Consider the following 27,557-nt stretch of genomic DNA (forward strand, 5'->3'; position numbering starts at 1 on the left):
TGTGTCCCCAGCAGCAGGTACCCGGTACGGGGGGGCCCCTGTCGCCGCCCCCCCGTACCTGGGGGAGGGCCCGGCGGTGGGGGGGGCGGAGCTGCCCGCCGTGCCGTGCCGTACCGAGCCGTGCCGGCCCGGCATGGCTTCCCGGGAGCGGCTCTACGAGCTGTGGATGCTCTACTTCGCCAAGGTGAGGTGGGCACGGAGACACCCCTCCCCTCCCCAGGAAGACCCCCCCCGGAGAGGGGCGGGGGGCAGCATCCCTTTACCCCCATCACCCCGCTGCCTACATCCCCCCTCCTTGGGGGGAACTCTGAGCCCTGCCCGACCCCCCCCCTGCCTGGGGAGAGGGGGCTGCTTAACTGGGGGGCACCGCGCTCCCCCCCCCCGTGCTCCCCACTTGGGGTCACCGCATCCCTCCCGCACCCCACTGCGGAACCATGGGGTCCGCGCCCCCCCCCCCCCACGCGCCCCCCCCTCTATATCCCGCGGTCCACGACACCCCTCCCTTGGGGGGGCACCGCACCCCAAGCTCCGTGACCCCCCCCGCGGGTAGCGTATCCTTCTGGCCCCCCCGCCGCATCCCACACCCCCTTTTCCCGGAGGACGGGGGGGTCCACACCCCCCTGACACCCAGCTGGGTCCGTGTCCCCCCCACCCCCGGGTCCCTGTGCAGGTGTGGCCGCGGTGACATTGGAGCAGCATTGAGGAGAGGAGACAAGGGGGGTCCCCGTGCTGCAGCTGAACAGCCAGCCCCCCCTTGGCACAGCTGCCCGCCCCCTCCCCCCCCGTATCTCCTATGCTGGGGGTCCTTGGGGAGGGGGTGTCCCTCGCCGGCAGCGCGGAGACCCCCCTGTCCCACCCCCGAGAGTCCCTCACGCTTCGTTTTCTCCTTAATTATCCCCGCTCCCAGGTTGGGGGGGGGGCTGATCCTGGAGGAAAGGAGACACCCCCCATGTCACCCCCCTGCTCCTGTGCCCGCGGGTTGGGGTGACGGGTGACCCCCCCCACGTGGCCAGGGACACCAGCAGGGACAGGGACACCGTTGTGTCTGGCATCCCCTCCACGACACGATTCCCCCGCCCCCTCCCCCAGCTCTTCCACCGCCCCAAAACAAACCCACCCCACACCCTGCTTTTGCCCAGCGCTGGGAAAAGGGGTCAAAGCATACTGGGGGTCCCCTCGGTGACAGATGCTGCCACCCCCGAATGACGCCGGGCTTGCCGTGCCCCCTCCCTCCCCCACCACCACCACCACCACCCCCCGTGAGATAAACCCAAACCCATTAAATGGTGGCAGCAGGTGCTGGGAGCTGGCAGGGGCAGTGCGCTGGGGCTGGGGGTGACTGGCCACCGGGGATGGGGACAGCGGGGTGACACCCTGAATCCTTGCCGGAGGGTGCTGGGAAGGAGTGGTCCTGGTGAGACAGGTCCTGGGGGGCTTCGCTGAGGGACATGTGGCAGGGTGTTGGAGGGGTGCGGTGACACGGGGACATGTGGCAGGGCATCGGGAACATGGTGGTAAGGGGACATGTGGCAGGGCATCGGGGGGTGTGGTGGCACAGGGGTGCATGGCAGGGCATGGGGGTGTGTGGTGGCATAGGGATGTGTGGCAGGGCATCAGGGGTGTGTGGTGGCATGGGGACATGCGGTGGTGTGGGGACATGTGGCAGGCCATCGGGGACATGTGATGGCACAGGGGTGCATGGCAGGGCATGGGGATGTGTGGTGGCATGGGGACGTGGCAGGGCGTTGGGAGCACGTGGTGGCATGGGGACTTGTGGTGGCACGGTGACATATAGCAGGGCATCAGAGGCGCGTGGTGGCACCAGGAGATGTGGTGGTATGGGGATGTGTGGCAGTGCAGCAGGGGCACACAGTGGCACAGGGACACATGGCAGGGCACTGGAAGCGCATGGTGGCATGGGGACATGTGGTGGCATGGGGACATGTGGTGGCATGGGGATGCGTGGCAGGGCATTGGGGGCATGTGGTGGCACGGGGACGTGTGGCACGCCAGGGGGACAGGTGCTGCACCATCAGGGGTCTGGTTGTGTGGGGACATGTGCCATGCCATTGGGGTGTCCGTGGTTGTACAGGGACATGTGCCGCGTGGTGGGGGTGGCTGTGGCTGTACGGGGACATGTCATGCTGTGGAGGTGGCTGTGGCTGTATGGGGACATGTGCCACGCCATCAAGGTATCCATAGTTGTATGGGGACATGTGCCATGCTGTCAAGGTGTCCGTGGTGGCGTGGGGACATGTGCCACGCTGTTGGGTTGTGCACAGTTGTACAGGGACAAGTGCCACGCCGTTGCATATATGTGCTCATACAGGGGACGTGTGCCATGCATGGGGTGCACGTGGTCGTGCAGGGATGCGTGCCATGTCACCAGGGTGTCTGAGCTCATGTGAAGGACACGTGCCACACCACTGGCGTGTTCACACCTGCACACAACAGGCGCTGCACCCTCAGCGGGTACATGGCAATAGGGGGACACATGCCACGCTGTCAGGTGTGCATGGTGGCACAGGGACACGTGCTGTGCCATCAGGTGCCGTGGTGGTACAGGGACCAGGGACATGTGCCACGCCATCAGGGTGTGCGTGGTCATACGTGGACAGATGCCACACCACTGCGGTGTGCGTGGCCGTACAGGGACGTGTGCCATGCATCAGGTGTGCGTGCTGGTAGCGGGACAGGTGACAGATCGTTGCGTGCCCATGGTGGTACAGGGTCACGTGCCACACTGTTGGGGTGCTCACGCTCACACAGTGCGCTGCACCGTTGGGGTTGTACAGGGGATGCATGCCATGCTGTCAGGTGTGCGAGGCTGTGCAGGGGATGCGCGTCATGCCATCAGGTGTGCATGGTCATACGGGGACAAGTGCCACACCTTTGTGGTGTCCACACTTGCTTGGGGACACATGCCGCACCGTTGGAGTGCGCAAGCCCACACAAGGGACAAGTGCCATGCCGTCGGGTGTGCGTGCTCACACGGGGACACATGCCACACAGCTGGGGTGTTCACACTTGGACGGGGACAGGGACCACACCATCGGAGGTGCGTGGTCATACAGGGACACATGCCACACCATTGGGGGGGGTGTGGTCATATGGGGACATGTGCCACACTGTCGGGGTGTAGGAGCTCATCCAGGGGATGTGCCACACCGTGTGTGTGGTCCCATGCGGACACACCATGCTGGCAGGGGTGCACACCGCCATGGGGGTGTATGCATTGCCATAGAGGTGCGCACACTCATGCGGGGACATGTCCCATGCCATCAATGCATGCGTGCTGCCTTGGGGACATGCGCCACACCACCAGGCCATGTGCTCCTGCTTGGGGACATATGCCACGCTGTCGGGGAGCGCATCCCCTGTGTGGCGAGTGTGCAGTGCTGTCGGGGTCTGTGGCCCTGCCGCCCCTGGCAGGCACGGGGGGCAAGGTCTTGACTGGGTGTCACCTCCCCAGCTGGGCTGTGCTGCAAAACCACCACAGTGATGTCCCCAAGCAGCCAGTGAGGACAAGGCTGCTGGTGAGGTCGGACGAGGGCTGTGCGCCAGGAATGGATGCGTTATCTCTCGTGCCTTTAAAATAGTGCAGAGCTCACGTCACCGCGCCACCAGTGCTGGCAGGGGATGGGGATGTCCCCAAGGGCATCCCACGAGGTGGCCTGGCCGTGCCGTGGCGGGGGTGGTGCTGGCTGTGCCATCCCACGCCATCCAGGGGGGCTGGCAGGCACCACAGTGCGGTCCCGCCACCAGGACCCCCGCTGTCAACCTATGGGATTCTGTGGCAGGGAGGTGACAACCTGGTGGCTTCGGTGGGTTCCGAAGCTCTCGGCAGCACCAGGGGGGGATGCAGGTGCCGGCACATCATTCCCAGGCGGCACCGCGCCAGCCAAGCCCAGAAGCCACCCAACAGGCTCTGCCAGCCGGCAACCGGCTGGGACAGGCACCGGCGGGGGCGGCCGCTGGCACCGGCACGGTGAGCGGCACAGCAGGATGGGACACCGGCACCGGGTGGGTGCAGGGGGGGCGCTGGCTGAGACCTGGCAGGCTCAGCACACCCCGGCTCTAGTTACACCAGTGCAGGGGGTGACGGCAGGATTTGGCTCGTGTTTTCGGCACGATCTGGTTATCTGCGGCGGTGGTGAAACCAGGCGGGCTGGGGCTTCACACCGTGCCGTGTGCCAGCTCCGACGGCGATGCCCGTCACCCCACGTGCCCCATCGTCGCAGCCGTCACCTTGGCTGCCCCCCTGCTGCATCCCAGAGCTGCTGGGTGGGTGCAGGGGGCTGGAGTAACCGGTAGCACCCCAGCACCCCAAAACGGTGCGTGGCAGCCGGGCGCGGTGGGAGGAAGCACCGTTGGGGCGGCGGGTGACTTGGCATTTCCTGATGCTTGGTTGATTTTGTTGGGTTTTTTTGTTGTTGTTGGGTTTTTTTGGTTGCTTTGCACAAGAGCAAAGTGCAGCGGCGGTGGCGAGAAAAGAGGGGGGCACCTATCACAATAACCCCCCCAGGCTGTCCCGGCTGCGCTGGCGCAGCTCGCCGTGCACTAGGGTCATGGATGGCCGTGGTCACCCCGCCAGCCAGGTAACGGAGGGTTCGGGGGGGGGGGGGGGGGGGCGCATGGAGGGGCTACACCACCACCACCCAGCTTGCCCTGCTGGATGCTGGTGCTTGTGCTTGGGCAGTACCCCGGGGGGGGGGGGGGGGCAGGTTTGGGAGGGAAATGGGTGATGTGGGGGCCAGTGGCTTGGCCGGGGGTGGGGTGTCCTGGGGAGGTGGGTTTTGGGAGGGGGATGATGCTGGGAGGGGTGCAAAGTCCCCTCGGGGTGCCCTCCATTGCAGCAGTGCCATGGGTGCCTGGGGGAGCGATCAGGGCCCCCGTGTGTCGGGGGGGGGTTGGGAGGGGCCCTGTGGGGAGCGGGATGGTCCCTGCCTGGGGCACCCCGGGGTGCTGCACTGGGGTACACGGGGCTGTGGTTCACCCCAAAGCACTGTACTGGGGCGCTTGGGTATGTGGGGCACCCCAAGGTGCTGAGCTGGGGTGCATGGGGACATGGGGCACCCCAAGGTGCTACAGTGGGGTCCTCAGGGATGTGGGTGCCCTCAAGGTGCTGTACTGGGGTGCATGGGGACATGGGTCACCCCAAGGTGCTACACTGGGGTGCTCAAGGATGTGGGAGACCCCAAGGTGCTGCATTGGGGTGCTCAGCACCATGGGACACCCCAAAGTGCTGCATTGGGGTGCTTGGGGCTGTGGATGACCCCAAGGTGCCGTATAGGGTGCATGGGGATGTGGGTCACCCCAAGGTGCTGCATTGGGGTACATGGGGCTATGAGTGACCCCAGGGTACCACACTGGGGTGCTGGGGGCTGTGGGTGCCCCCGAGGCGCGGTGGGGGGTGCTCGGGGCTGTGGGTGACCCAAAGGTGCTGCATTGGGGTACCTGGGGCCACGGGTGACCCCAAGGTACCGCACTGGGTGCTCAGGGACGTGGGTGACCCCAAGGTGCTGCATTGGGGTGCTTGGGGCTATGGGTGACCCCGAGGTGCCGCACTGGGTGCTGGGGGCCGTGGGTGCCCCTCAGGCACGGTGGGGTGCTAGCTGGGCGCGGTGGCACACGGGTGAATCACCCCATTGCACAACCCCGGGGCTGGGGGTTGTGTCAGGTGGTGCCGGCTGCCCGTGCCCAGCTCGGCCCTGATTGGCTGCCTGCTGCCTGTAGGGGCAGGTGCTCTGCGTGCTGATTGGTCAGCAGCTCTACTGGTTGTGCTGCTGTGCATGCTGGTTGGTCAGCGTGTCCACAGGTTGTGCTGCTCTGGGTGCTGATTGGTCAGTGTGTCCACAGGTTGCATTGCTCTGGGTGCTGATTGGTCAGCAGTTCCACAGGTTGTGTTTCTCTAAGTGCTGATAGGTCATCAGTTCCGCAGGCTGTGCTGCCCATTGGCTCCCAGGGGTGAGCTCGCACCCCCAGTGCCAATTGACCAGTGGGTCCGGGGAGGCGGGGGCTTGTCCACTCTGGCTGCTGATTGGCTGATACCTCCAAGGCAGTGGTCACTGGGGGATCTGATTGGCCAGTGGCTCCAGCCCCCTCCTCACCCTTGCAGAAGGACCTCTCCTACCTGCAGCAGTGGCTGGAAGCCTTCGTCATGAACTTTGAGAAGATCATTACGCTGCCCTCGCTGGAGCCCAGGAGGTGAGGGGCACCCAGCACCCTTGGGTGCTGCATGGCTGACACCCTGCGGGGGGGGAGGGGGTGACACCCACGGGTTTGCCGTGACGGCAGCTCGGTGGTTTTAAGCCATCCGGTCTGAAAGTTGACTGGGGGGGGTTGGGGGGGGACGGGGGTTGGGGGGTCACATCCTGCCAGCCCTGTTTTGCCAGTGGCAGGCCGGAGGAGTCGGTGTCGGAGATCCCGGTGCTGCCGCGGGAGGTGCTGCAGGTGCTGAGCCAGCGGCTGGGTCAGTGTGTGGCCCAGGTCCCGCGGGAGGAGGGCAGTGGGGCCAGCCTGGGGCAGGCCCTCCTCCTCCTCAAGTTCTTCATCATCATCTGCAGGTGGGTGGTACCCCCTGCTGACACCCCCAGGGTGGGGGGCCCAGCTTCCCTCTGCCCCCCACACACACCCATGGGTGCTGCTGGTTCCCGTCCTCCCAGCGCTGCAGGATCAGCCCCAGGTGCAGCCCAGCTTTGCCTCCAGGTGCTGGGGGACAACGGCGGGGACCCTCACACACCTCTGGGTCCTGTGCCCTCCCCACCCCAAGTCTGTGTATCTGGTATCGCCACAGTCCCCAACCACCGTGGTGCCTTCCTGGATGTGCATCCTTATCCGTTCCCCCCCTCAAAGCACATCACCCCTCTATGAAGTGCATCAGCCACCAAAGCACACACACACACAAAGCACAGCACCCCCCCAAAGTGCAGCATACCCCCCCCAACTGCAGCACTCCCCCATGAAGTGCATCACCCTGCCAAAACGCAGCATCCCTCCTGCAAAGTATGTTCCCCTCCCGCGAAGTATAGCAACCCCCCCAAAAAAATTGCATCATTACCCCCAGAAGTGCATCACATCACCCCAAAACACAGTATTTACCCCCCTGAAGTGCAGCATCCCCCTGAAATGCATCACCCCCCTTGAAGAGCAGCATCCCCCTCCAAAGTGCACCCCCCCAAAGTGTAGCATCCCCCCAAAAAAGCACATCATCACCCCCAAAGTGCATCACATCACCCCAAAACACAGTATTTACCCCCTGCCAAAGCACAGCATCCCCCTGTGCTCCCTGGCTTGTGCCGGCTGCCGTGTTATTGCCCCTCCCTGTGAAGCATCGCCCCCCCCCCCACCCCCGATGCATTACCCCACCGCTGCGTTACCCCCACCTCGCAGGAACCTGGAAAACATCCAAGCAGACAAAACTCCCGGCTTCATCCCAGAGGTGCTGAAGCTGCTGCGGGTCTGCGGGAGCAAGGTGAGTGCACGGCGGGAACCCCGGCCCCGACCTGGGGGTCCTCAGCCAGAGCAGGATTATTTTGTATTTATTTACGGGGCAGGGGGGCTGTTAATCCTGCTCTGTTTTTCTGGCAGCTGAAGAGTATCCAGGAGGGTGAGCAGAGCAGGATGCAGCTGGAGGGTGGGATGCTTTACGCCCTGCATCTCTGCGAGTGCTTCTTCGACCCCTACCAGACCTGGCGGCGGCAGCTGAGCGGGTGAGCGGGGACCCCCCCGCGCCCCAAAATCCCCCCCCAACCTCGTGTCCCCCCTGCTTCACCCCTCTCTTTCCAGGGAAGTCATCAGTGCGAAGGAGAAGAGTAAATACAAGTTCACCCCTGCCCCTTTGCCCCCTGAGTTTGGCGCCCTCTTCCAAGGTAAAGCCGGCTGCAGCCCGGCTTGGGCTCCGGCAGCGGGATCCGGGGGCACATGGGGGGTCCGTATGGGATCCATGGGTGCCTAGAGCATCCAGGGACACAGGTGGAGGATGCTGAGGTGGGGAATGGGATCCAGGAGTTATAGGATCCATGGGGGCACGTATTGTTCAGGGGCAGGTGTGTGATTTGAGGGCAAATATAGGTTTCTATACCTGCCCCTGGGTATCCTATACCTGTTGCTGAAAACATAGGTACCTATACCTGCCCCTAGTTATCCTATACCTTTCCCTGCAAATGCAGGAGCCTATACCTGCCCAGGATCACTGTATGATTCAAAGGCAAATATAGGAGACTATACCTGCCCCAAGACATCCTCTGTACCTGCCCCTGCAAATATAGGAGCCTGTAGTTGCCTGTATCAGTATATGATTCAATGGCAAATATAGGATCCTGTACTTGCCCCAGGATCAGTATATGATTCAGGAGCAAAATATAAGAGCCTATACCTGCCCCAGGATTGCTGTATGATTCAAGGGCAAATATAGGAGCCTATACCTGCTTCTGGTTATCCTATACCTGCTCCAGGATCACTATATGATTCAAGGCCAGGTATAGGATCCTGATGGAGGGATGAAGTCCTGCACGACCTGGGGAGTCCGCAAAAATCAACATGAAGGGGATTTTTTTTTTTCCGGGGAAGCCCCCAAAAACCCTATTCGGAGGCAAAGGCGTTGCAAAAAAATCACCTAAAACTCCCAACACAGCCAACTGCCCGTAAATCCCCGAACTGAACCCTATTTTTTGAACAAAACCCCATTTTTTTAGGATAAAAAACCCAAAACAACGGTGCAACCAGAGCTGCAAAAAAATTGAGCATTCTCATCCTCTCCATCACCAACAGGGTCCAGCACCCACGTGGACTAGCTTTTGGGATGGGTTTTGGGAGAAAAGGGATTATTATTTTTTTTCCTCCTATTTTTTTTCCTACTGCTTATCCCCCAAAGTAAATCCTCTCCTCATCCTCACAGAGAGTTTCCAAGCCGGAGTGCAGCTCCCCGAAACACTCCAGCTCCGCCTTATCCATCTCTTCGGAGCCATCCTCTCTGGATCCAAGGTAGTGTTGGGAAGTGGATGGGGAGGACTTGGGATCATCACCTAAGTAATAAACCCATGTATTTATTCATTCATTCATTCATTCCAAGCAAGATAAATGCTGGAATTAAACCGCTTAATTTTCAAAAGCCTTTAAAAACGGTATTTAAAATTCCAGCCCTAAATTCAGTGGGTTTACCTTCAAAAAAAAAAAAAAAATAAAAAAAATTAAATTAAAGAGGGATTTGAGTTGAAGGTGCTGGTTCACCACTGGTGGGTGGCAGATGAGAACTTCTTGACTGAGTAGATTTGAGCAGAAGTAGGTTTTAGTTAACCCAGTGGTTAAAAATCAGGATTTAATCAACAGCCCCGAAATTTGCTTTAAATTAATTTGCACGCCCCCAGGAGCGGGGTGCAGTGAGAGGGGTCAAACCTGCAGCACATCAGACATGAGGCTCAGCATTAATAGCTTAAATAAAGCTTTTTATAGCACAATAGGTGACATAAAAGCCTGTCTCCCCCCATCATCCTGACAGCCCAACGCGCTGCGGGCCATCACACCGGCGGCGGTGGAGGTGCTGCTGGGGCTCCTGCAGCGGGGAGGCGGGGAGACCCCCCCAGTACCCAGGTTGCTGGAGCTGGTGCTACACGACGTGGTGGCCGTGGTCCACGTGCTGCACAGCAGCAGTCCCAGCGCCGGCCCCATGCCCTTGCGTGTCCTCCTTGATGGTTACTTCAGGGTGCTCAATTCGGACCTGCCCGTCGCTTCCTTGGCACCAGAGGCGGCCGGTGGCCTCATCGCTCTCCGCGTGCTCATGCTGGGTAGGTGGGCTGGGGACAGGGCTGGGAACAGGAACGTGGGGTGGATGCTGAGCCATCGCCACCTTGCTGTAGATGCCATCCTGGCCATGCTGAGCTGTGAGGACCGGCCGGTCCTCCAAGCCATCTTTCTCAGCAACAACTGCTTTGAGCACATCATCCGGCTCCTCCAAAACAGCAAGGTACTGGGGTGGCCACATTGGTGTGTCCCCTTGGTGACACTGGGGTTGGGCACCCTCATCTCCATCTTCATCCTTCCTGGCTCTAATCAATGCTGGGAGAGGGTGGCTGTGCTCCAGCAGCATCCATGGGGTGGGGACCCTCCATAACCCCCTTCCCTTTTCCCCCCACCCCATACCGGCTGCCACTCCCCAGAGCTGACACCCACCCTGTGTCCCACAGCTCTACCTCGGCAGCTCACGGGAGGCAGGTGAAGCCCGGGATGAGGTCCCCACACGGCATACGGGCAGGGATGGGCTCCAGCAGGTATCGTGTGGGGCCCCCCCATAACCAAGTGGGGCCACCTCATGACCAAACCACCAGACATGGTGGGCTGTCCCCTCAACCCCATGGCTCAGCAGACACACCACCCCTGTGTCCTTGCAGGTCTTCAACGGCAGCTCTGATGCCATCGCGGTCCACGCCATCAGGGTGCTTACCGCCATCATGAGCAACTCACCCTCAGCCAAGGTGAGCAGAGGACCAGAGGTGGGGAGGACACCCCAAAAGCAGATGAGTTTGGCATTTTCACCTTGCAAGGTGGGCTGGGGTGAAAGCAGCACATGGTGGGGCTCGGCACAGGGTCCCACGTGCCTGGGTGCTTGCAGGAGGTGTTCAAGGAGCGCATCGGCTATGCTCACCTCTACGAGGTGTTGAGGAGCCAAGGCCAGCCCACCCAGCGCCTGCTCCAGGAGCTCCTCAGCATGGTGAGTGTGCCCACTCTCCTCCATGCCAAGCAAAGCCCTCAGCACCGGTGGTTTGCGGTAGATCTTGGCCCCTGTTAGCCCCATTCTTTAACCCCCAGCCCTCTCCACCCTGCTAGTTTCCCATCAGCTTCCTCCTGAGGGGTCCTAGGGCTATCTTTAGTTTGGAGTCATGCTCAGGTTTGGGGAGTTTTGAGCCCTTTCTGATGTGGTATGACTTGCTCTGATACAGCTGGATGCAGCAGGGGGTCTCCAAGGCACCTGATGCACGGGGGCCTCCAAGGGTCTTGACGAGGTCTCTGCTGCCAGCCCAGGGTGGCCAGGGGGAGGATCTGTTCCTCTCCACGGGGTCAGGGCTGCACCAACCACCTCTTGTGTTTCGGCAGGCAGTGGAGGGTGACCACAGCTCCTTCCCAGTGCGCCCCATCCGCAACGAGCAACCCCTGCTCATCCTGCTGGCCTGGCTGCCGGCGCTGGCGTGCCAAGAGCTGCAGGTCTTCCTCTCGGGCTGGCTGCGGCGGCTCTGCGAAGCCTCCCTGCCCAGTCGTCTCACCTGCGTCAAGGCAGGCATGGTGGGCTGCCTGCTGGGTGCCCTGGCCACCGAGCCGGCACTGCCTGCTGCCTGCTTCGAAAATTTACTGGAGCTGCTGCAGGCACTGGGCAGCCTCTCCATCTGCCCCGGGGAGCTGCGGCAGCTGCTGCGGCTGCTGCGGCATGAGCGAGGTCGGGGACCGCATCCCTACGCAGCGCCTGTCATCCGGGCGCTCTCGGGTATGGCACGGGTTGAGGGACCCCCCCGCGCGCTGCAGTGCTTTGACCTGACACCGGGGATGGCGGGGATCATGGTACCCACCGTCCAGAAGTGGCCTGGCAGCGCCTTCGCTTTCCACGCCTGGTTGTGCCTGAGTGAGGAGGAGCCCGAGCCACCGGTGAGGCCAAAGAGGAGGCAGCTCTACAGGTGATGCTCAATGGAGGGACCAGTGCGGGGCTGAGGTGAGGAGGGGGAGGGGCAGCACCACCATCCCACTCTGCTTCTCCTCCGCCAGCTTCTTCACGGCCAGTGGGACGGGCTTTGAGGCGTTCTTCACCGCCGGCGGCGTGTTGGTGGTGGCTGTCTGCACCAAGAAGGATTACATGACCGTGGCGTTGCCGGAGTTTGCCTTCAACGACTCGGCTTGGGTGAGCATCATCACTGTCCCCATCAGTGGGGGCAACAAAGACGCCAGGGTGCCTGACACCTCCTCCCTGTCCCCCCAGCACTGCGTTGACATTGTCCATGTTGCCGGCCGCCGGCCCTTCGGCCAGAACATCGTCAGCATCTACACTGATGGGCACCTGCGAAAGACAGCGCAACTCCGCTTCCCATCGCTCCATGAGGTGGGGGACCGCCATGGTGCCCAGCTGGACACCTCCCCATGATATGGGCTAGGGACTGAGCATGACTCCTTCTCCCTTCCAGTCCTTCACCTCCTGCTGCATCGGCTCCGCGGGTCACCGGACCACCACTACCACCACCACTGCCACCACCAGCCACCAACCAGCATCCCACGGGCCAGAGCTGGTCTTCCCCACACACCCTGTGCTCGGCCGCTCCCAGTCCGTCCCCGCCGCCCTGGGCCCCCACGCTTGGACCCCCACTCAGCCCCCAACGGAGGGGGTGGTGGCCACCACAGCGGCCGGCAGCCAGGACACCGAGTGGGGCAGCCCCACCTCCCTGGAGGGTCACCTCGGCTCTGTGGCCATCTTCTGTGAGGCTCTGCAGCAAGCCCAGGTCAAGGCACTCTTCTGCACAGGTACATCAGGGTGGGACATGGGGGACATCCACAGGGGTGCTGGTGGCAACTGTGGTCTCCTCCATCATGCCCCATCTCACCCCAGTCCTCTTCCCTAGGACCAAATGTCACATCACCATTTACACTGGAAGGTGACTTGGTGGAGCTCAGCAGCAAGCTCTTACTGTACTACACCCCACAGGTGAGGAGAGCCACCCCCCAGGGATGGGGACAGCACTGGTAGACCCTCTGACGTAAGTGATATCTCCAGGAGCATGAGGATGCTCCCATGGTGCTCTCTTCTAGGCCTGCAGGAACAACATCTGCCTGGACCTCTCCCCCAGCCACGGCTTGGACGGGAGGCTGACGGGGCACAAGGTGGTCAACTGGGACATCAAGGTACTCTGGGCGCAGGGTGGCCTGTCCTGGCCCACCCACTGCATGGTGAGGAGGCAGTTGCATGCCTCCTTGGACACAAGACCAGGGCAGGACCCCCACAAGATGGTGGATGGTTATGGTGGTTCCTCTGGGCCATACTGGGATTCTGCCGCATGGTATTGGGTCCACCTGCATAACCCATGGGTCCCCTAAGGACTCATCTGCCCCATAGGTCCTCAGCGTCCAGGGTGGGCATCGTGGGTGGCACAGGGCAACAGGTGCTTTTGGGGGAGCTGTTTTAGGTTTGTGCTGTAGGATGGGTCAGGGCACACCCCAGTCTTTGGTAGCCACACCCCAATCTTTGGTAGCCACAGGGCCTGGCTCTCCCTGGCTTGAGCTGAGTCCTTGAGCAGGCAGGATGGACCTTGGGTGCATGGTGACCTCCTCCTCTCCGCTGCCATCACCATGCAGCACCCAGCAAAGCCTCTCGCCTCCCTTCGGCAGGACGTGGTCAACTGCGTGGGTGGGATGGGTGTGCTGCTGCCTCTGCTGGAGCAAGTGGTGTCCAAGAAGGAGGAGCCTGAGGATGAGCAGGAGACCAATGACTTGGTGGGGCCGGAGCTGACATCCTCCAGGAATGCCCAGGGCATGCTCATCCCTCTGGGCAGGTCCTCAGGTGAGAACCTCAGGGGACATGGAGCAGGAGCCATCCTGCTCAGGTGGCTGGAGGCAGCCCCGCTGCCATGGAGGTGCTACCTGGACCAGGCTGGTGTCTGCCACAGGCAGGAGAGGGTCTTGCCTGAGGCACCAGGAGTTACAGGGTAATGGAGAAACTGTTGACATCTTTTGATGTTGTTATGACCCAGTTAGTCATAAGCAAGCAGCTATGGGAAGATGAGGGTGGCTTCAGCCTGCTTACCTCCAGTTTGCCTTTGCGTGGAGTCTCTGATGTCTTATAGTAGGTTCACGCAGGAGTCTTCTCCTGCTTAGGTGAAATGGGCTTTCTCCCAATACCCAGCTGCTTGTTTCCAAGTTCAGAGCAACAGTTTCCACTCATGCAAATCTGGGCGAAATAGGAGAACAGGCTCCGAAGTCTGCAGAGAAAAGTTGACAGTGGCGTCTCCAGGATGCCCTTCACAGGCAGGTGCAGGCAGCGTAGGAAGGTGTTTGGGTGGGCACAGGGCTCACAGCTACCGGTGGGCCTCTGCCCTGTGCCTTGCAGAGAGCAGGCTGGAGAGGAACAGCGTGGCCGCCTTCCTGCTGCTAGTGAAGAACTTCATCCAGAACCACCCGGTGAACCAGGAGAGCCTGGTGCAGTGCCACGGGCCGGCCATCATCGGGGCGCTGCTGCAGAAGGTGTGGGGGGCTACCAAAGGTTTCATCCCGCAGCCCCTGGGGCCGTTCCCCAAGGGGGATGCCGGGGCTGCAAACCTCCCCTCTCACCCATGGCAGGTCTCCAGCCCGCTGCTGGACATGAGTACGTTGATGGCCTCGCAGATCCTCATGGAGCAGGTGGCCTCTGAAGGCAGCGGGCTCCTGCTGCACCTCCTCTACCAGCATCTCCTCTTCGACTTCCGCATCTGGAGCAACAGCGACTTCGCCGTCCGCTTAGGTGGGAACTGGGGGGGCTTGGGGGCATTCTCCATCCCAGCTGGCCTCCGTGGCTACTCACACCTTCTCCCTGCAGGTCATATCCAGTATCTGGCCAACGTTGTCAAGGACCACAAGCAGCGCATCCGTAAGAAGTACGGGGTGCAGTACATCCTCGACTCCATCCGGACTTACTACAGGTGAGCTGCCGTGTGTAGGTGGGACCCCCAAACACTGGCATGGTGGTGGGCTTCTCCCCTCTGTGGTAGACACCATTTGCTTGGGGTAATATCACCCTTGCAAGCACCTCAGGGGGTAATCTGGTGTGAGCACATGGTGGTGGGTGCAGGACCTTCCACCCCCGGTGGCCATGCCTCTTCCACAAGCCTCCACCCAGAGTGGTGCCTGGTCGGCCCCAAAATCCACCCCCGGCATCTCTCCAGCAGCAACCAAGAGCACGGTGGTTTCTACAACAAGCTGATGCCCTTTGCTTGTCTAACCCCATGTGTTTCTGCACACCCGTGGCACTGGGGCGCTTGCACCCTGCAGAGACCCAAATGCATGGGGTGGACATTTCCTGGTGGACAGGGTTGGCCAGAGGGGATGTCCACACCTGCCTGTCCTGGAGCTCCTCAGGCTTCATGGTGGGATTTGGGATCATGCTGGCAATGGGTGACAAGGGGCAGGAGGGTGGCTGTGCCCATCCCCAGAGGGAATGCCCATGTGCGTCTGTCCATCAGCACCTCCAGGGAGAAGACCACAGCCACCGATGATATCAAGACCGTGCAGACATCCCTCTTCAGCTTGGTGAAGGATTTCTTCTGCAGGAGCTTCTCCGGGGAGGAGATGCAGAGCTTGCTGAGCTATGTGGCCGGGGCTCAGGATGAGCAGCAGGTACAGCACCAAGCCAAACACCTCAGTGTGCCATGGGCTGGCCTGGAACTTGGCAGCAGGTGGGGAGAAGCCGCTGAGGTCCTGGTGGGGCATGTGGAGGGCAGTGGACAATCAGCCCCATGTTCTGCAGGTCTGCGGAGCACTGGAGGTGATCCACAGCCTGCTGAAGGGATCACCTGCCCAGGAGCAGCTCTTTGCCTTCCTCTTTGAGCCCGGCCATGTGGAGGTCCTCTTCTCGCTGCTGGTGCAGAAAAAGTTCTCAGATGAAGTGCGGGAGAGGGTCTTCAAGGTAAGGCAGATCCCCAGCACCAACCTCTTGCCACCCCCAGCAGCCAGAGGCTTTGCCTCAGCAAGATGGCCATCTCTCTGTCTCACCAGGTCCTCTACAAGATGCTGAAGTATGAGAAGGTTCCTGAGCGCAGCAAGAACCGCTTGAAGCTGAAGGACATCGGGTACCAGGGGTTCATTGCCTGCCTCAGTGACATCCCCAGCTCCATGTTGCTCTTCCGCTGCCTCTCGGAGCAGGTCCTCGGGGCAGGTACCATGTGCCCTCCCAATATCAGGCTGGCCCTGGCCACCCATCCCAAACACTTGCCATGAGGTCATCACTGGTGGCTTCCTACGAGGCTCAGCTGGTCTTGGGGCTGGGGATCTTTGATTGCTTTTGGGAACAGAAGGAGGTGTCCCATCAGTGTGCTGTCTCTCCTTGTCCATAGACCCTCCCAACTACAAGGACCTGGTGGCTGTGGTTTACCTGTCCCACCGGGCTGAGCTGACCGTCCGGCTTGATATCTGCCGCAAGGTGAGCAGGGCCGTGGGCACAAGGGACTGTGACCAAGTTTCCCCCCTGGGGCTGAGCTCCCAGCCATGCCTGAACATGGGGCCCATGGGGATGGTGGTAACACCCTATGCATGGGGCTGTCAGCATGTGGATGTGCCAGCATGGAGGTGGTGCAGCCCCAGCATCCCATGATGGTTTTGGAGGATCGGGGGTCCTCAGGACCAAGCATCCTACCCCTTGGAGGGGCCAACCCCCCAGGAGGCTACCAGAAGCTGAGGCAACATAATTCGATCTCCTCCCTCGCCTTCTCTTGCAGCTCTTCCACTTGATCTATGCACAGCAGGACATGGTGAAGCAGCTGGCGAGGTTGGCTGGCTGGCAGGACACGCTCACCAAGCTCTACGTCAAGGAGTCCTATGAGTCCCGCCAGCACAGCCTGAGCAACGTGGGCAGCGGGGGCTGCCTGGAGCTCCTCCGCCTCTCGGACTCCTCCGGCAAGGAGGGGCCGAGCCCACCGCCAGCTGAGCTGCAGGAGCTGGACGTCTTCCTGCCACTGGGCTACGAGGCCTCAGACCAGGAGCTCTCCGAGGGCTTCTCCGACCACTCCATCTCCCCGAGTGGCCGCACCAAGTCCTTCCACTCCTACAACTTCAAGTCTTTTGACTCCTCTGACCAGGCCAGCCGCTCATCCTCCAATCCTGGTGATGGTCCTCCCTTTGACGGTGTCTACCACCCGCTCTCGCCCTTCTCCACCTCACCCTTCGATCTGGGGCTTGACCTGGCGAGCACCAGCTCCATCGCCACAGCAGAGAGCGGCACGCAGACCCCTGCCAGCGGCCCTGGCACCCCGTCACCCCTGGAGAGCTTCAAGCCCTTCCCAGGGATTCGAGCGCGCAAGAGCTCCAGCCTCTCAAACGTCCTGGATGAGAGCAGCTACCAGGACACGCTGCCCAGTGACAACGTTTCCAACACCAGCAACCCCCAGGTGAGCCCCAAAGCATTGTGCCCACCACCTTGGGCTACCCTGGACGTTGGACCTCTCACCCTTCCTCTCCATTGGCAGCAAACTCCTGAGGAGGAGCTGTGCAACCTCTTGACCAACATCGTCTTCTCGGTGACCTGGCGTGGGGTGGAGGGCTGGGACGACACAGCATGGAGGGAGCGCGGGCAGGTCTTCTCCGTCCTCACCAAGCTGGGGACGGCATGCGAGCTGGTGCGGCCCCCCGATGAGATCAAGCGCAGGTGAGTCTTGCCCAGGTCCGGGTGGGTGCATCCCAAGGGAGGACCACCCCACGGAGCTGCCTGCTTTCCTGCAGCCTGCTGGAGATGATGCTGGAGTCGGCACTGACGGACCTGAAGGAGTCAGGGCCGGCCGCCCTGCCCGGTCTCACCCACAATGCCCTCAAGCTGCTGCGACTGCTTCAGGACTTCTTGTTCTCCGAGGGACACAACAACCAGGCCCTGTGGAGTGAGAAGGTGTGGATGGGCACGAGCAGGGGTTCCTGATCCCAAAGCTGAGCTCTGAACCCTGATGCTAACCCCTGGTGCCAGCCCAAACCGTAAACCCTGCCCTTACCTGCAGCCCTGGAACTTGACCTTGAAAAATAACCTGTGCCTTAGCCCCAAACTATAACCCTAACCCGTAACCGGTACAGCCCTAACCCTAAACCTTCGCCCTAGCCCCCTGACACAAACCCCAACCCTGACCCTCACCCTGCACCCCTGCTGTGAAGCCCAATCCTATACCCCAGCCCTAACCCCTAATTCTAGCCCTTAACCCCAATCCTACAACCCTACCATAAACCCAAATCCGATACCGCAACCCTGTACACTAAGATCTAACCCTACCCCTTGCTGTTAACCCTAACCCTGACCCTAAACCCTAATCCCTAATCCTAAACTTTAACCTTAACGCTACATCCTTACCGTAACTCCAACCCCCTAGCCCTGTCCCCTAAGCCCTAACCCTAAACCATAACCCTAACTCATCACCTGGAAATCTAACCGTGCCTCCTAAATCCTGATCTTAAACCTTAACCCTAAAGCCTTGCTGTAAACCCAGGCCCTTAACCCTACTAGCAGCGCTAACCCTACGCCCTTACTGTAAAGCAGAACCCCAAGCCCTGACCTTAACTCGTAACCTGTCACCTAACCGTGCCCCCAACCCTACAGCTGTGCTGCAAACCTCGCCCTGACCCCGAGCCTAGACCCCAGCCCTGACCCCCGTCCTAGACCCCGAGCCTAGACCCCAGCCCTGACCCCCGATCCTAGACCCCGATCCTAGACCCCAGTCCCAACCCCTAACCCTACAACCTCACTCTAAACCTAACCCTGTACTCTAACCTTTGCATATAGCAAAGATCTAACCCCGAGCCTATCCCTGACTCATAGCCGGGAGTTAACCCTCACCCTCGCTGTAAACCCCAGCCCTGATCCTAAACCCTGACCCCCAAACCCCAAGCGCAGCCTTAACCTGCGCCCTTCCCATAAACCCGACCCTGGCGCTGTGCTCTGGGCTCTAACCCTGACTCCTACCCCGCCGCCTAAATCCAGATCCTAAACCTTAACCCTGTACCCTTGCCGTAAGCCTCAGCCCTACCCCGGTTCTGTACCTTCGCTCTGGCCTCAGCCCGGTCCTGACCCCTGCCCCTGTGGCCTGGCTGCGAACGGGCACCCCCGCCCCGTACCCCGAGCCCTAACCTGAACTCGCAATTTATACATTTAACTGCACCTCCCAAATCCTAAACCTTAACCCTACAGCCTTCCCGTAAACCTCCGCCCTGACCCCCAGCCCCAACCCCTGCCCCTTACCATAAGCCCAACCCCCCCCATACCCAACTGGTTTGCCACCAGGGCCATGAGTGGGGGCTCTACCACCCCCAAACCCGAACCCTACCCCTGCCCCTAACCCAGACCCACGCTGCGCAGCGCCGGGGGTGGCTGGGTGATGGGGACAGACCTGGTGGCTTTGTGTCTGCCCAGCTGGAGGGCTGGGGGGTGGGGTGGCCAGGCAGGGTCTCACTGTGCCCCCACCCCAGATCTATGAGGGGGTGAGCAGTCTGCTGGACAAGCTGGGCGTCTGGTACCACCTGTCCAATGGCACCTCCGACCTCAAGGAGATGGCCCAGACGGGTCTGCGCGTTCTCGTGGGCTACATCATGCTGCAGGACCCCCAGGTGGGTTACCCTTTCCTGGGGCTCAGGGTGAGACCCCAGCCTTTGGGGCAGGGCAGGTGACCCCATCTGATGTCCCCTGTCCCCCAGCTGCACTCGCTGGCGTATGTGAAGCTGCACAGCCTGCTGCAGACTGCCTCGGCCCCCAGAAAGGACGAGGCTTGCTACTTGCTGGGCAAGCTGGAGACCCCACTGCGACGCTCGCTGGATGCCAAGTCGGAGACCTTCTCCTGGTTGGTGCCCATCGTCCGTACGCTCATGGACCAGTGCTATGAGACCCTGCAGCTGCAGCTCTTCCTGCCCTCGCTGCCCCCCACCAATGGCAGCCCCACTTTCTACGAGGACTTCCAGCTCTTCTGCACCACCCCGGAGTGGAGGGGCTTCATCGAGAAGCACGTGGGTGCCCTGAGGCAGGGGGTGGCATTACTTTGGGGGGAACATCTTCCCAGGCTTCGAGATGGGTCTGTGCTGCGGTGGGGTCCCCATGTCACCCCTAGGTTGGGACAGCCTGCAGGGGTGACCTCCAGGGAAGGGATGTTCATAATCTGGATGATGCTTAGTGGGTGCCAAGCCCTGCAAACACCTGGTCTCCCGTCCTGGCTCTCTGCTTAGGTGCAGCCCACCATGGCCCAGTTTGAGATGGACACCTTCGCCAAGAGCCACGACCACATGTCCAATTTCTGGAATGCCTGCTATGATGCCATGATGAGCAGCTCCCAGCGGCGGGAGCAGGAGAAGGCAGCCAGCCGCAAGATGTTCCAGGTACTGCCTGCTCCTCAACCCTGGGACATCACCCTGGGGATGTGCTCCTCATCCTGGGCATATGCGCCTCATCCCAAGGATGTCTCCCAGGGGATGTGCTCCTTGTTCTGGGGATCTCATCCTAGGGACATGCTCCTCTCCCTGGGGATAATCATGGGTATGTGCTCCTCATCCTGGGGACAGCCTCCTCACCCTGGGGAGACGGTCATCGGGATGTGCTGCTTATCCTGGGAACATCAACCCAGGGACATTGTTTCAGGGATGTGCTCTTCACCCTGGGTACATGCTCCTCACCCCAGGGACGTCATCCAGAGATCATGGGGATATGCTCCTCACACCAAGGATATCATCCTGGAGACGTGCTCCTCACTCTGGGGATGTCACCCCAGGGACATGCTCCTCTCCCTGGGGACATCAGTCCTGAGGGTGTGCTCTTTATCCTGGGGAGATCCTCCTCACTCTGGGGACATTGTCCTCAGGATGCACTCATCATCCTGGGGATGTCATTCCAGGAATGTTATCATCCCAGGAACATCATTCCAGGGGATGTGCTCCTCACCCTGAGTACATGCTCCTCACACCACAGGGACATAATCCTGGGGATGTGCTCCTTGCCCCAAGGATGTCACAGAAGGAATGTGCTCCTTGGTCTGGGGTTGTTCCCCTGGGAACATGCTCGGGGACATTGCCCTCAATAATAAGTGCTCCTTATTCTGGGGATGTGCTCCTCATCCCAGGAACATCATCCAGGGGATGTGCTCCTCACCCGGGGATGTGCTTCTCACCCCAAGTACATCCTGGGGATGTTCTTCTTGTCCTGGGGATGTCACTTCATGGACATGCTCCTCACCTCAGGGATGTCCCCAGGCCCCAGCCCTGCTGTCACTTCACTCTCCCTCGACCCTCTGCAGGAGCTGGTGCTGGAGCCAGTGGCGAAGCGCTCCAAGGCGGAAAACACCCGGCATGCCAATGTGCTCAAGCAGGCCAACAACCACCACAGCACCGTGCTGAAGCAGTGGCGGTCCCTGTGCCACCTCCTCACCTCACCCCGCTCTGCTTGGGCTGACCGGTGAGCTCTCGCCTTGGTCCCCAGGGAAGAGGTAGCATGGCTGGGGGTCCCCAGGGTGCCTCACCCCCGCCTGCCCCCCAGGAACCCACCGGAGGTTCGCTGGAAGCTGTCGAGTGCTGAGACCTACTCCCGGATGAGGCTGAAGCTGGTGCCCAACCTGAATTTTGACCAACACTTGGAAGCCAGTGCCCTACGGGACAACTTGGGTGAGGCTGTTGGGAGTGGGGCACCCAGGGGTCCCTCCGTGCCATGGGCAAGGAGGTGCCACCAGTTGGATGCATGTGGTGGTGTTGAGCTGGGAGCTGTTGTGGAGCCTGCTGGGGTTGAGGGGTGGGATGGGGGCCCTCTGCAGGACTTGTCCTCCAACTGAGGGTGGCCGGAGGGGGCCTGCTGACCTCCTCCTCATTTCAGGAGCCGACCACCTCCACAACCCTGCTGAATCCCTCCCGCTCGCCATGGCCAAGGAGGCCAAAGTAAGCGAGCTGGAGGATGACCAATTGGCCGAGGAGGACCTCCCTGTCCTGGACAACCAGTGAGCGTCCCCATCCCCTGCCATGGCACTGGCTCACCCAGGCTGGCAGTGTCACCAGGGTCTCCTCACCCCTCTGTGTCACCCAGGGCTGAGCCTAAGGAGCAGAACCAGCGGGAGAAGCTGGTGGTCTCAGAGGACTGCGAGCTCATCACGACAGTGGCTGTCATCCCTGGCCGCCTGGAGGTGACAACCCAGCACGTCTACTTCTACGACGGCAGCAGCGAGAAAGAGGAGACAGAGGGAGGTAATGGCAAGCACTGCTCAGGGGGTTGCTGAAGCCAAGGGAGGTGAGGAGCCCCCCACCCATCCCATCTCCCCCAGAATCCCATCATGCCAGGTGCTGGTTGTTTCGAGGGTGGGCTCCTCCCAGCCCCAGGGCAATGCTGGCCCCCAACCCTGCCAGGGGAGTGGGGGTCCAGGTGGATGGTGACACCCATGGGGCTCTGTGCCCCCCCCATCTCTGCAGGGATCGGCTACGACTTCAAACGCCCCTTGTCCCACCTGCGTGAGGTCCACCTGCGCCGCTACAACCTGCGCCGCTCCGCACTTGAGCTCTTCTTCATCGACCAGGCCAACTATTTCCTCAACTTCAAAAAAAAGGTGGTGGCACCCTTCCCCCAGCCCCAAACCCCTGCTGGGACAATGCACTGCCCAGGCTCCGGCCACTCCATGCCCTCCCCACCCATCCCCCCAGGTGAGGAACAAGGTCTACTCCTCCATCCTTGGCCTGCGTCCCCCCAACCAGATCTACTTCGGCAGCCGGTCACCCCAGGAGCTGCTGAAAGCCTCGGGGCTCACCCAGGTACCAGCCCACCCTTGCCCATCCCCACCCCATATTTTCCCTTCCTGGTTGACAAAGGGGAGGGTGACAGCATGGGATGGAGATGGCCATGGGACCAGGGATGGCCATGGGTTGGAGATGGCCATGGGTTGGAGGTGGCCATGGGATGGGCATGGCCATGGGACCAGGGATGGCCATGGGTTGGAGATTACCATGGCACCAGGGATAGCCATGGGACCAGGGGTGGGCATAGGATGAGAATGGCTGTAGGACCCAAGATGGCCATGGGCTGGAAATGACTCCGAGACCACGGATGGCCATGGGGTGGGGATGGCCATGGGACCAAGGACAGTATGGGACCAGGGATGGCCATGGGATGGGCACAGCCATGGGGTGTGGGTGTCTACCCCATGTCCTGCTTCCCCCACTGCCCGTCTCGGCCACCCTCCTTTTGCTCCAGAAATGGGTCCTGCGGGAGATCTCCAACTTCGAGTACCTCATGCAGCTGAACACTATCGCGGGGCGCACCTACAACGACCTCTCCCAGTACCCCGTGGTGAGCTCCATGTCCCCCCAACATCCCCCAAGTAAGCCCATGCCCCCCCAGCCTCACCCATCTCCTGCCCCCACCCAGTTCCCCTGGATCCTGCGGGATTACGTCTCAGAGACCCTCGACCTCACCGACCCAGCCGTGTTTCGAGACCTGTCCAAGCCCATCGGGGTTGCCAACGAGCGACACGCCCGGGATGTGAAGGAGAAGTGAGTACCCCAAAAACGAGGGATGGGGGATGCGGAGAGCACCTGGCTGGCCCCTGGTGGACCCCCTGCCCACCTCATCCCCAGGTACGAGAGCTTTGAGGACCCCACGGGCACTGTGGACAAGTTCCACTATGGCACACACTACTCCAACGCGGCAGGCGTCATGCACTACCTGATCCGCACCGAGCCCTTCACCACCCTCCACATCCAGCTGCAGAGCGGCAGGTGGGCACCTAGCGCATGGACCCCGGGGAGGGGACATCAAGGGGGACAAGCAGGTTCCAACCAGGTGTCCTGTGCCACCAGGTTTGACTGTTCAGACCGGCAGTTCCACTCGGTGCCAGCGGCATGGCAAGCCCGCATGGAGAACCCCGTGGACGTCAAGGAGCTCATCCCCGAGTTCTTCTACTTTCCTGAGTTCCTAGAGAACCAGAATGGTAAGGGGCACCCATCATCCCCACCATGGGGACAGCACCCATGGGAGCACAGTGGGGTCCATGTCCCTCACCCCCTGCCTGCTCTGCCTGCAGGCTTTGACCTGGGCTGCCTACAGCTCTCCAACGAGAAGGTGGACGACGTGGTGCTGCCCCGGTGGGCACGCTCCCACGAGGACTTCATCTACCAGCACCGCAAAGCCCTGGTGAGATGGCTCACCCCAACACCTCCTTCTCTCCCATCCCTGGGGGTGGCATTATGGGGGGTGTGTGGGCATTTCCATCCCACCCTGACGCCCCATCCTTGGACAGGAATCTGAGTATGTCTCAGCCCACCTCCATGAGTGGATCGACCTCATTTTTGGGTACAAGCAACGAGGCCCAGCTGCCGTGGAGGCCCTCAATGTCTTCTACTACTGCACCTATGAGGGTGAGCCGTGGGGCAAAGAGGTGGGGGGGCATCTGCCAGGTGGCCCCCCATGACCATCCCTATCCCCAGGGGCTGTGGACCTGGATGCCATTGCTGACGAGACACAGAGGAAAGCTCTGGAGGGCATCATCAGCAACTTCGGACAGACGCCCTGCCAACTGCTCAAGGTAGCTCATACCCCCACCCCAAAAAAATAGCCCCTTTCAGGGGACCACCCCCCTTCTCATGGGTTCTCTCCCCAGGAACCCCATCCCGCCCGGCTGTCAGCAGAGAGCGCTGCCCGGAGGCTGGCCCGCCTCGACACCCGCTCACCCAACATCTTTGAGAACCTGGACCAACTCAAGTCCTTCTTTGTGGAGGTGTGGACAGCCCCGGGGGGGGGCGGAGTCCCTGGCCATGATCAGGAGGGTGCTGGTGGCCAGGAGGGTGCCCACCAGTTGCTGTCTCCCTGCAGGGCATCAGCGATGGGGTGGCCCTGGTGCAAGCCGTGGTCCCCAAGAACCAGGCGCACTCCTTCATCACTCAGGGATCACCCGACGTCCTGGTGAGTGTAGGGAAACTGAGGCATGGGTGCAGGTTGCTAGCGCGGGGGGACCGGGACCAAAGCCCAGGAGGGCTCCGGTGGCGGGACCTGTCACCTCCATCTCCGCCTAGGTCACCGTGAGTGCCAACGGCTTGTTGGGGACCCATAACTGGTTACCCTACGACAAGAACATCTCCAACTACTTCAGCTTCACCAAAGACCCTACTGTCTCCAACGCAAAGTGAGTTGGGCACATAGTTCCCAGGGCCAGTCCCTGGAGGTGCCAGCAGCCCACCCATAGTTCTGTCACCATCCCATGTCCCTCCCCACCAGGACGCAGCGCTTCCTGCAGGGCCCTTTTGCCCCCGGCGCGGATCTCTGCTCCCGCACACTGGCCGTGTCCCCCGATGGAAAGTTGCTCTTCAGCGGGGGACACTGGGACAACAGCCTCCGCGTCACCTCGCTGGCCAAAGGGAAGGTCATTGGGCATATCACCCGGCACATAGGTACATCCTCCTCCAATGATGAAGGTCTGATGATGCCCCGATGGGTTTGTAGGGCCATGGAGGAAGGCAGGGGACATTTCCCAGTGTCTCCCATCCTCTGGGGACAGTCCAGGCTCCATCTCAGAGCTGGGGTGGGGTTAGGATTAGCAGCATCTCGACACCCCAGAACACATCTTACTGCCATCGTGTGGGGTCAGGGTTCCAAGCACGGTCGTACAGGACCAGCGCCTCATGGTGTCCCTCTGGGTGTCATAGATGTTGTCACCTGCCTGGCACTTGACCTCTGCGGCATCTACCTCATTTCTGGGTCCCGGGACACCACCTGCATGGTGTGGCAGGTCCTACAGCAGGTAGGGTTTCACTCTTACCCCATGCTCCAGCCAGGAGGTGCTCGTGGTGGGCACTGCCACCAGGTCACTGAGGTCCCTGTGTCCCCGACAGCAGGGTGGGTTTTCCAGCAGCTTGGCTCCCAAACCTGTCCAGGTCCTGTACGGCCACGATGCCGAGGTGACATGCGTGGCCATCAGCACTGAGCTGGACATGGCAGTGTCGGGCTCCAAGGTGAGCTGGGGTAGTGGGGGTGGGGGTGGTGGGTGGGTAATGCCACTGTCATCACCCTGTGTCCCCTTCCTCCCATAGGATGGCACCATCATCATCCACACCATCCGCCGGGGTCTCTTCATCCGGTCGCTGCAGCCGCCCGGCGAGAGCTCACCGCCCGCTGTCCTCTCCCACCTGGCTGTGGGGCCGGAGGGGCAGGTGGTTGCCCAGACCACCGTGGGTCAACGAGCCTCTTTGAAGGTATGGCCAGGTGTCCCGGTGTCCTCCCCCTCGTCACTGTCAGCGTGTGTGTTCCCCCCTCTTTGCTCTGTCTTGCAGGACAGGTTTGCGCTGCACCTCTACTCGGTGAACGGGAAGCACCTCTCCTCCGTCCCGCTGGAGGAGGAGGTGACAGCCATGTGCTTGACGGAAGAGTTTGTGGTGCTGGGGACCATGCAGTGCGGGCTGGAGATCCGTGACCTCCAGAGGTGAGGGCTACCACCCACCTTGTCCCACCCCAGCCACACCCTCGGGGTGCCCAGGTGTCTCGAGGGGTCCCATCCCACCACTCGTCTTGTCCCAGCCTCAGGGCAGCCATGCCCCCCATGCCCATGAGGGTGCCCGTCCACAGTGTGTCCATCACCAAGGAGAAGAGTCACATCTTGGTGGGCTTGGAGGATGGCAAGCTCATCGTGGTGGGGGCTGGGCAGCCTGCTGAGGTGAGCATGGACCCCCACCCCAGGTGGGGGCAGGGCTGGGAGGGGGGCAGGGCTCAGTGTTCACTGGGTGCTGCTGGGCTGGGGACCTCTGCTTGTCCTCCTCACTCTTCAGAGCAGGGGGGGACAGAAGTGGGGTGGGATGGGGTGGACATGAAGACGGGGATGGTGGGTGGATGGCAGTGAGGAAGGGGTTGGGAAAGGGATGGGGGGGAGGATGGGGAAGGGGATGATGATGGGAGGGGGGGAGGGATAGGGATTTGGAAGGGCATGAGTGTGGGTGGAGCAAAGGGTGGGGTTTGGAGGGGGATGTGTCATGGGGAAGGGGCTGGGGTGATGGATGTTTGGGAGAGGATGGGGATGGACATTTGGGAGGTGATGAAGACGAAGATGGGGATGGAGAACGGGAGGAGAAAGGGGATGGAGAGGGGAATGAGAAGGGGGGTGGAGAAGGGGACGGGGATGGAGAAGGTGATGAGGAGGGGGATGGAGAAGAGGATGAAGGTGGAGAGGATGGGGATGGAGAAGGGGATGAGGATGGAGATGGGGATGAGAATGAGGATGAGGAGGTGGACGGGGCAGCGGGTGGGTGCTCACCCCCCTTCACCCAGGTGCGGCCGGGCCAGTTCCATCGGCGGCTGTGGCGCTCCACGCGGCGCATCTCCCAGGTCTCTGCCGGCGAGACAGAGTACAACCCCGCCGAGGGCAAGTCCTAGGCTGGCGCCCACCACCCACCCGGGGTGCCCCCCCCCGGCACAGAGAGGGGGGGGACACCCCTGCGCCCTGCAGAGCCGGGGGGGTCAGAGAGCCCCGTGCTGCCTGCTCAGCCCATTGCCCGTGGCCTTATCCAGCCCCCGGTGGGGTGGGGGGCACAGAACTGCTGCCCCCACCAGTTTTAGGGGGACGCGTCCCCCCTGCCCGCAGAGGGACGGGGAGGGGGGGGGGGAGGAGGTGGGGACCCCTCGCTGGGAAGGGGGGTGCCATGTCCCCCCGCTGTGCCCACTGGCCAGGAGCTGGCCAGTGTGTCACCCTCCCGTTTGTTGGTTGTTTTTTTTCTATCCATTTTTAGATCTTTTACAGAAAAAAAGAATATTAATAATAATATATCTATGGGACGTAAACGTGTGCAAGGCACCTCTCTGTCCCCTGCCAGCTGGGGGGGGCCCTCTCCGGTGTGTCCCCCCCGGTGGGGGTGTCCCTGCCTGCCCGACA

General features: G+C 61.4%; 1 protein-coding gene across 1 annotated transcript; it reads left to right on the forward strand.

The window, feature by feature from the left end:
* The first annotated feature begins 62 nt into the window (after positions 1-62).
* Positions 63-27,460, forward strand: NBEAL2 (neurobeachin like 2). Its single transcript, XM_055804683.1, is given in 55 exon segments — positions 63-184; positions 6,119-6,207; positions 6,396-6,566; positions 7,393-7,474; positions 7,591-7,712; positions 7,789-7,871; positions 8,900-8,985; positions 9,500-9,785; positions 9,858-9,964; positions 10,185-10,268; positions 10,389-10,472; positions 10,610-10,708; positions 11,092-11,663; positions 11,752-11,884; positions 11,963-12,082; positions 12,165-12,498; positions 12,597-12,679; positions 12,784-12,876; positions 13,360-13,531; positions 14,078-14,211; positions 14,308-14,467; positions 14,543-14,645; positions 15,186-15,339; positions 15,470-15,628; positions 15,718-15,877; positions 16,056-16,141; positions 16,437-17,105; positions 17,184-17,362; positions 17,437-17,596; positions 19,159-19,296; positions 19,384-19,689; positions 19,906-20,055; positions 20,967-21,124; positions 21,206-21,330; positions 21,536-21,656; positions 21,743-21,900; positions 22,123-22,264; positions 22,266-22,458; positions 22,898-22,993; positions 23,072-23,196; positions 23,281-23,421; positions 23,503-23,633; positions 23,727-23,836; positions 23,943-24,060; positions 24,130-24,227; positions 24,303-24,419; positions 24,515-24,604; positions 24,715-24,824; positions 24,917-25,089; positions 25,345-25,439; positions 25,534-25,650; positions 25,729-25,890; positions 25,969-26,117; positions 26,213-26,348; positions 26,957-27,460. Coding segments are annotated over 55 exon segments (8,379 nt in total). The 5' UTR covers positions 63-133; the 3' UTR covers positions 27,062-27,460.
* Positions 27,461-27,557: the final 97 nt, after the last annotated feature.

Source organism: Falco peregrinus, chromosome 5 (genome assembly GCF_023634155.1).
Source record: "Falco peregrinus isolate bFalPer1 chromosome 5, bFalPer1.pri, whole genome shotgun sequence".
Lineage (NCBI taxonomy): Eukaryota > Metazoa > Chordata > Aves > Falconiformes > Falconidae > Falco > Falco peregrinus.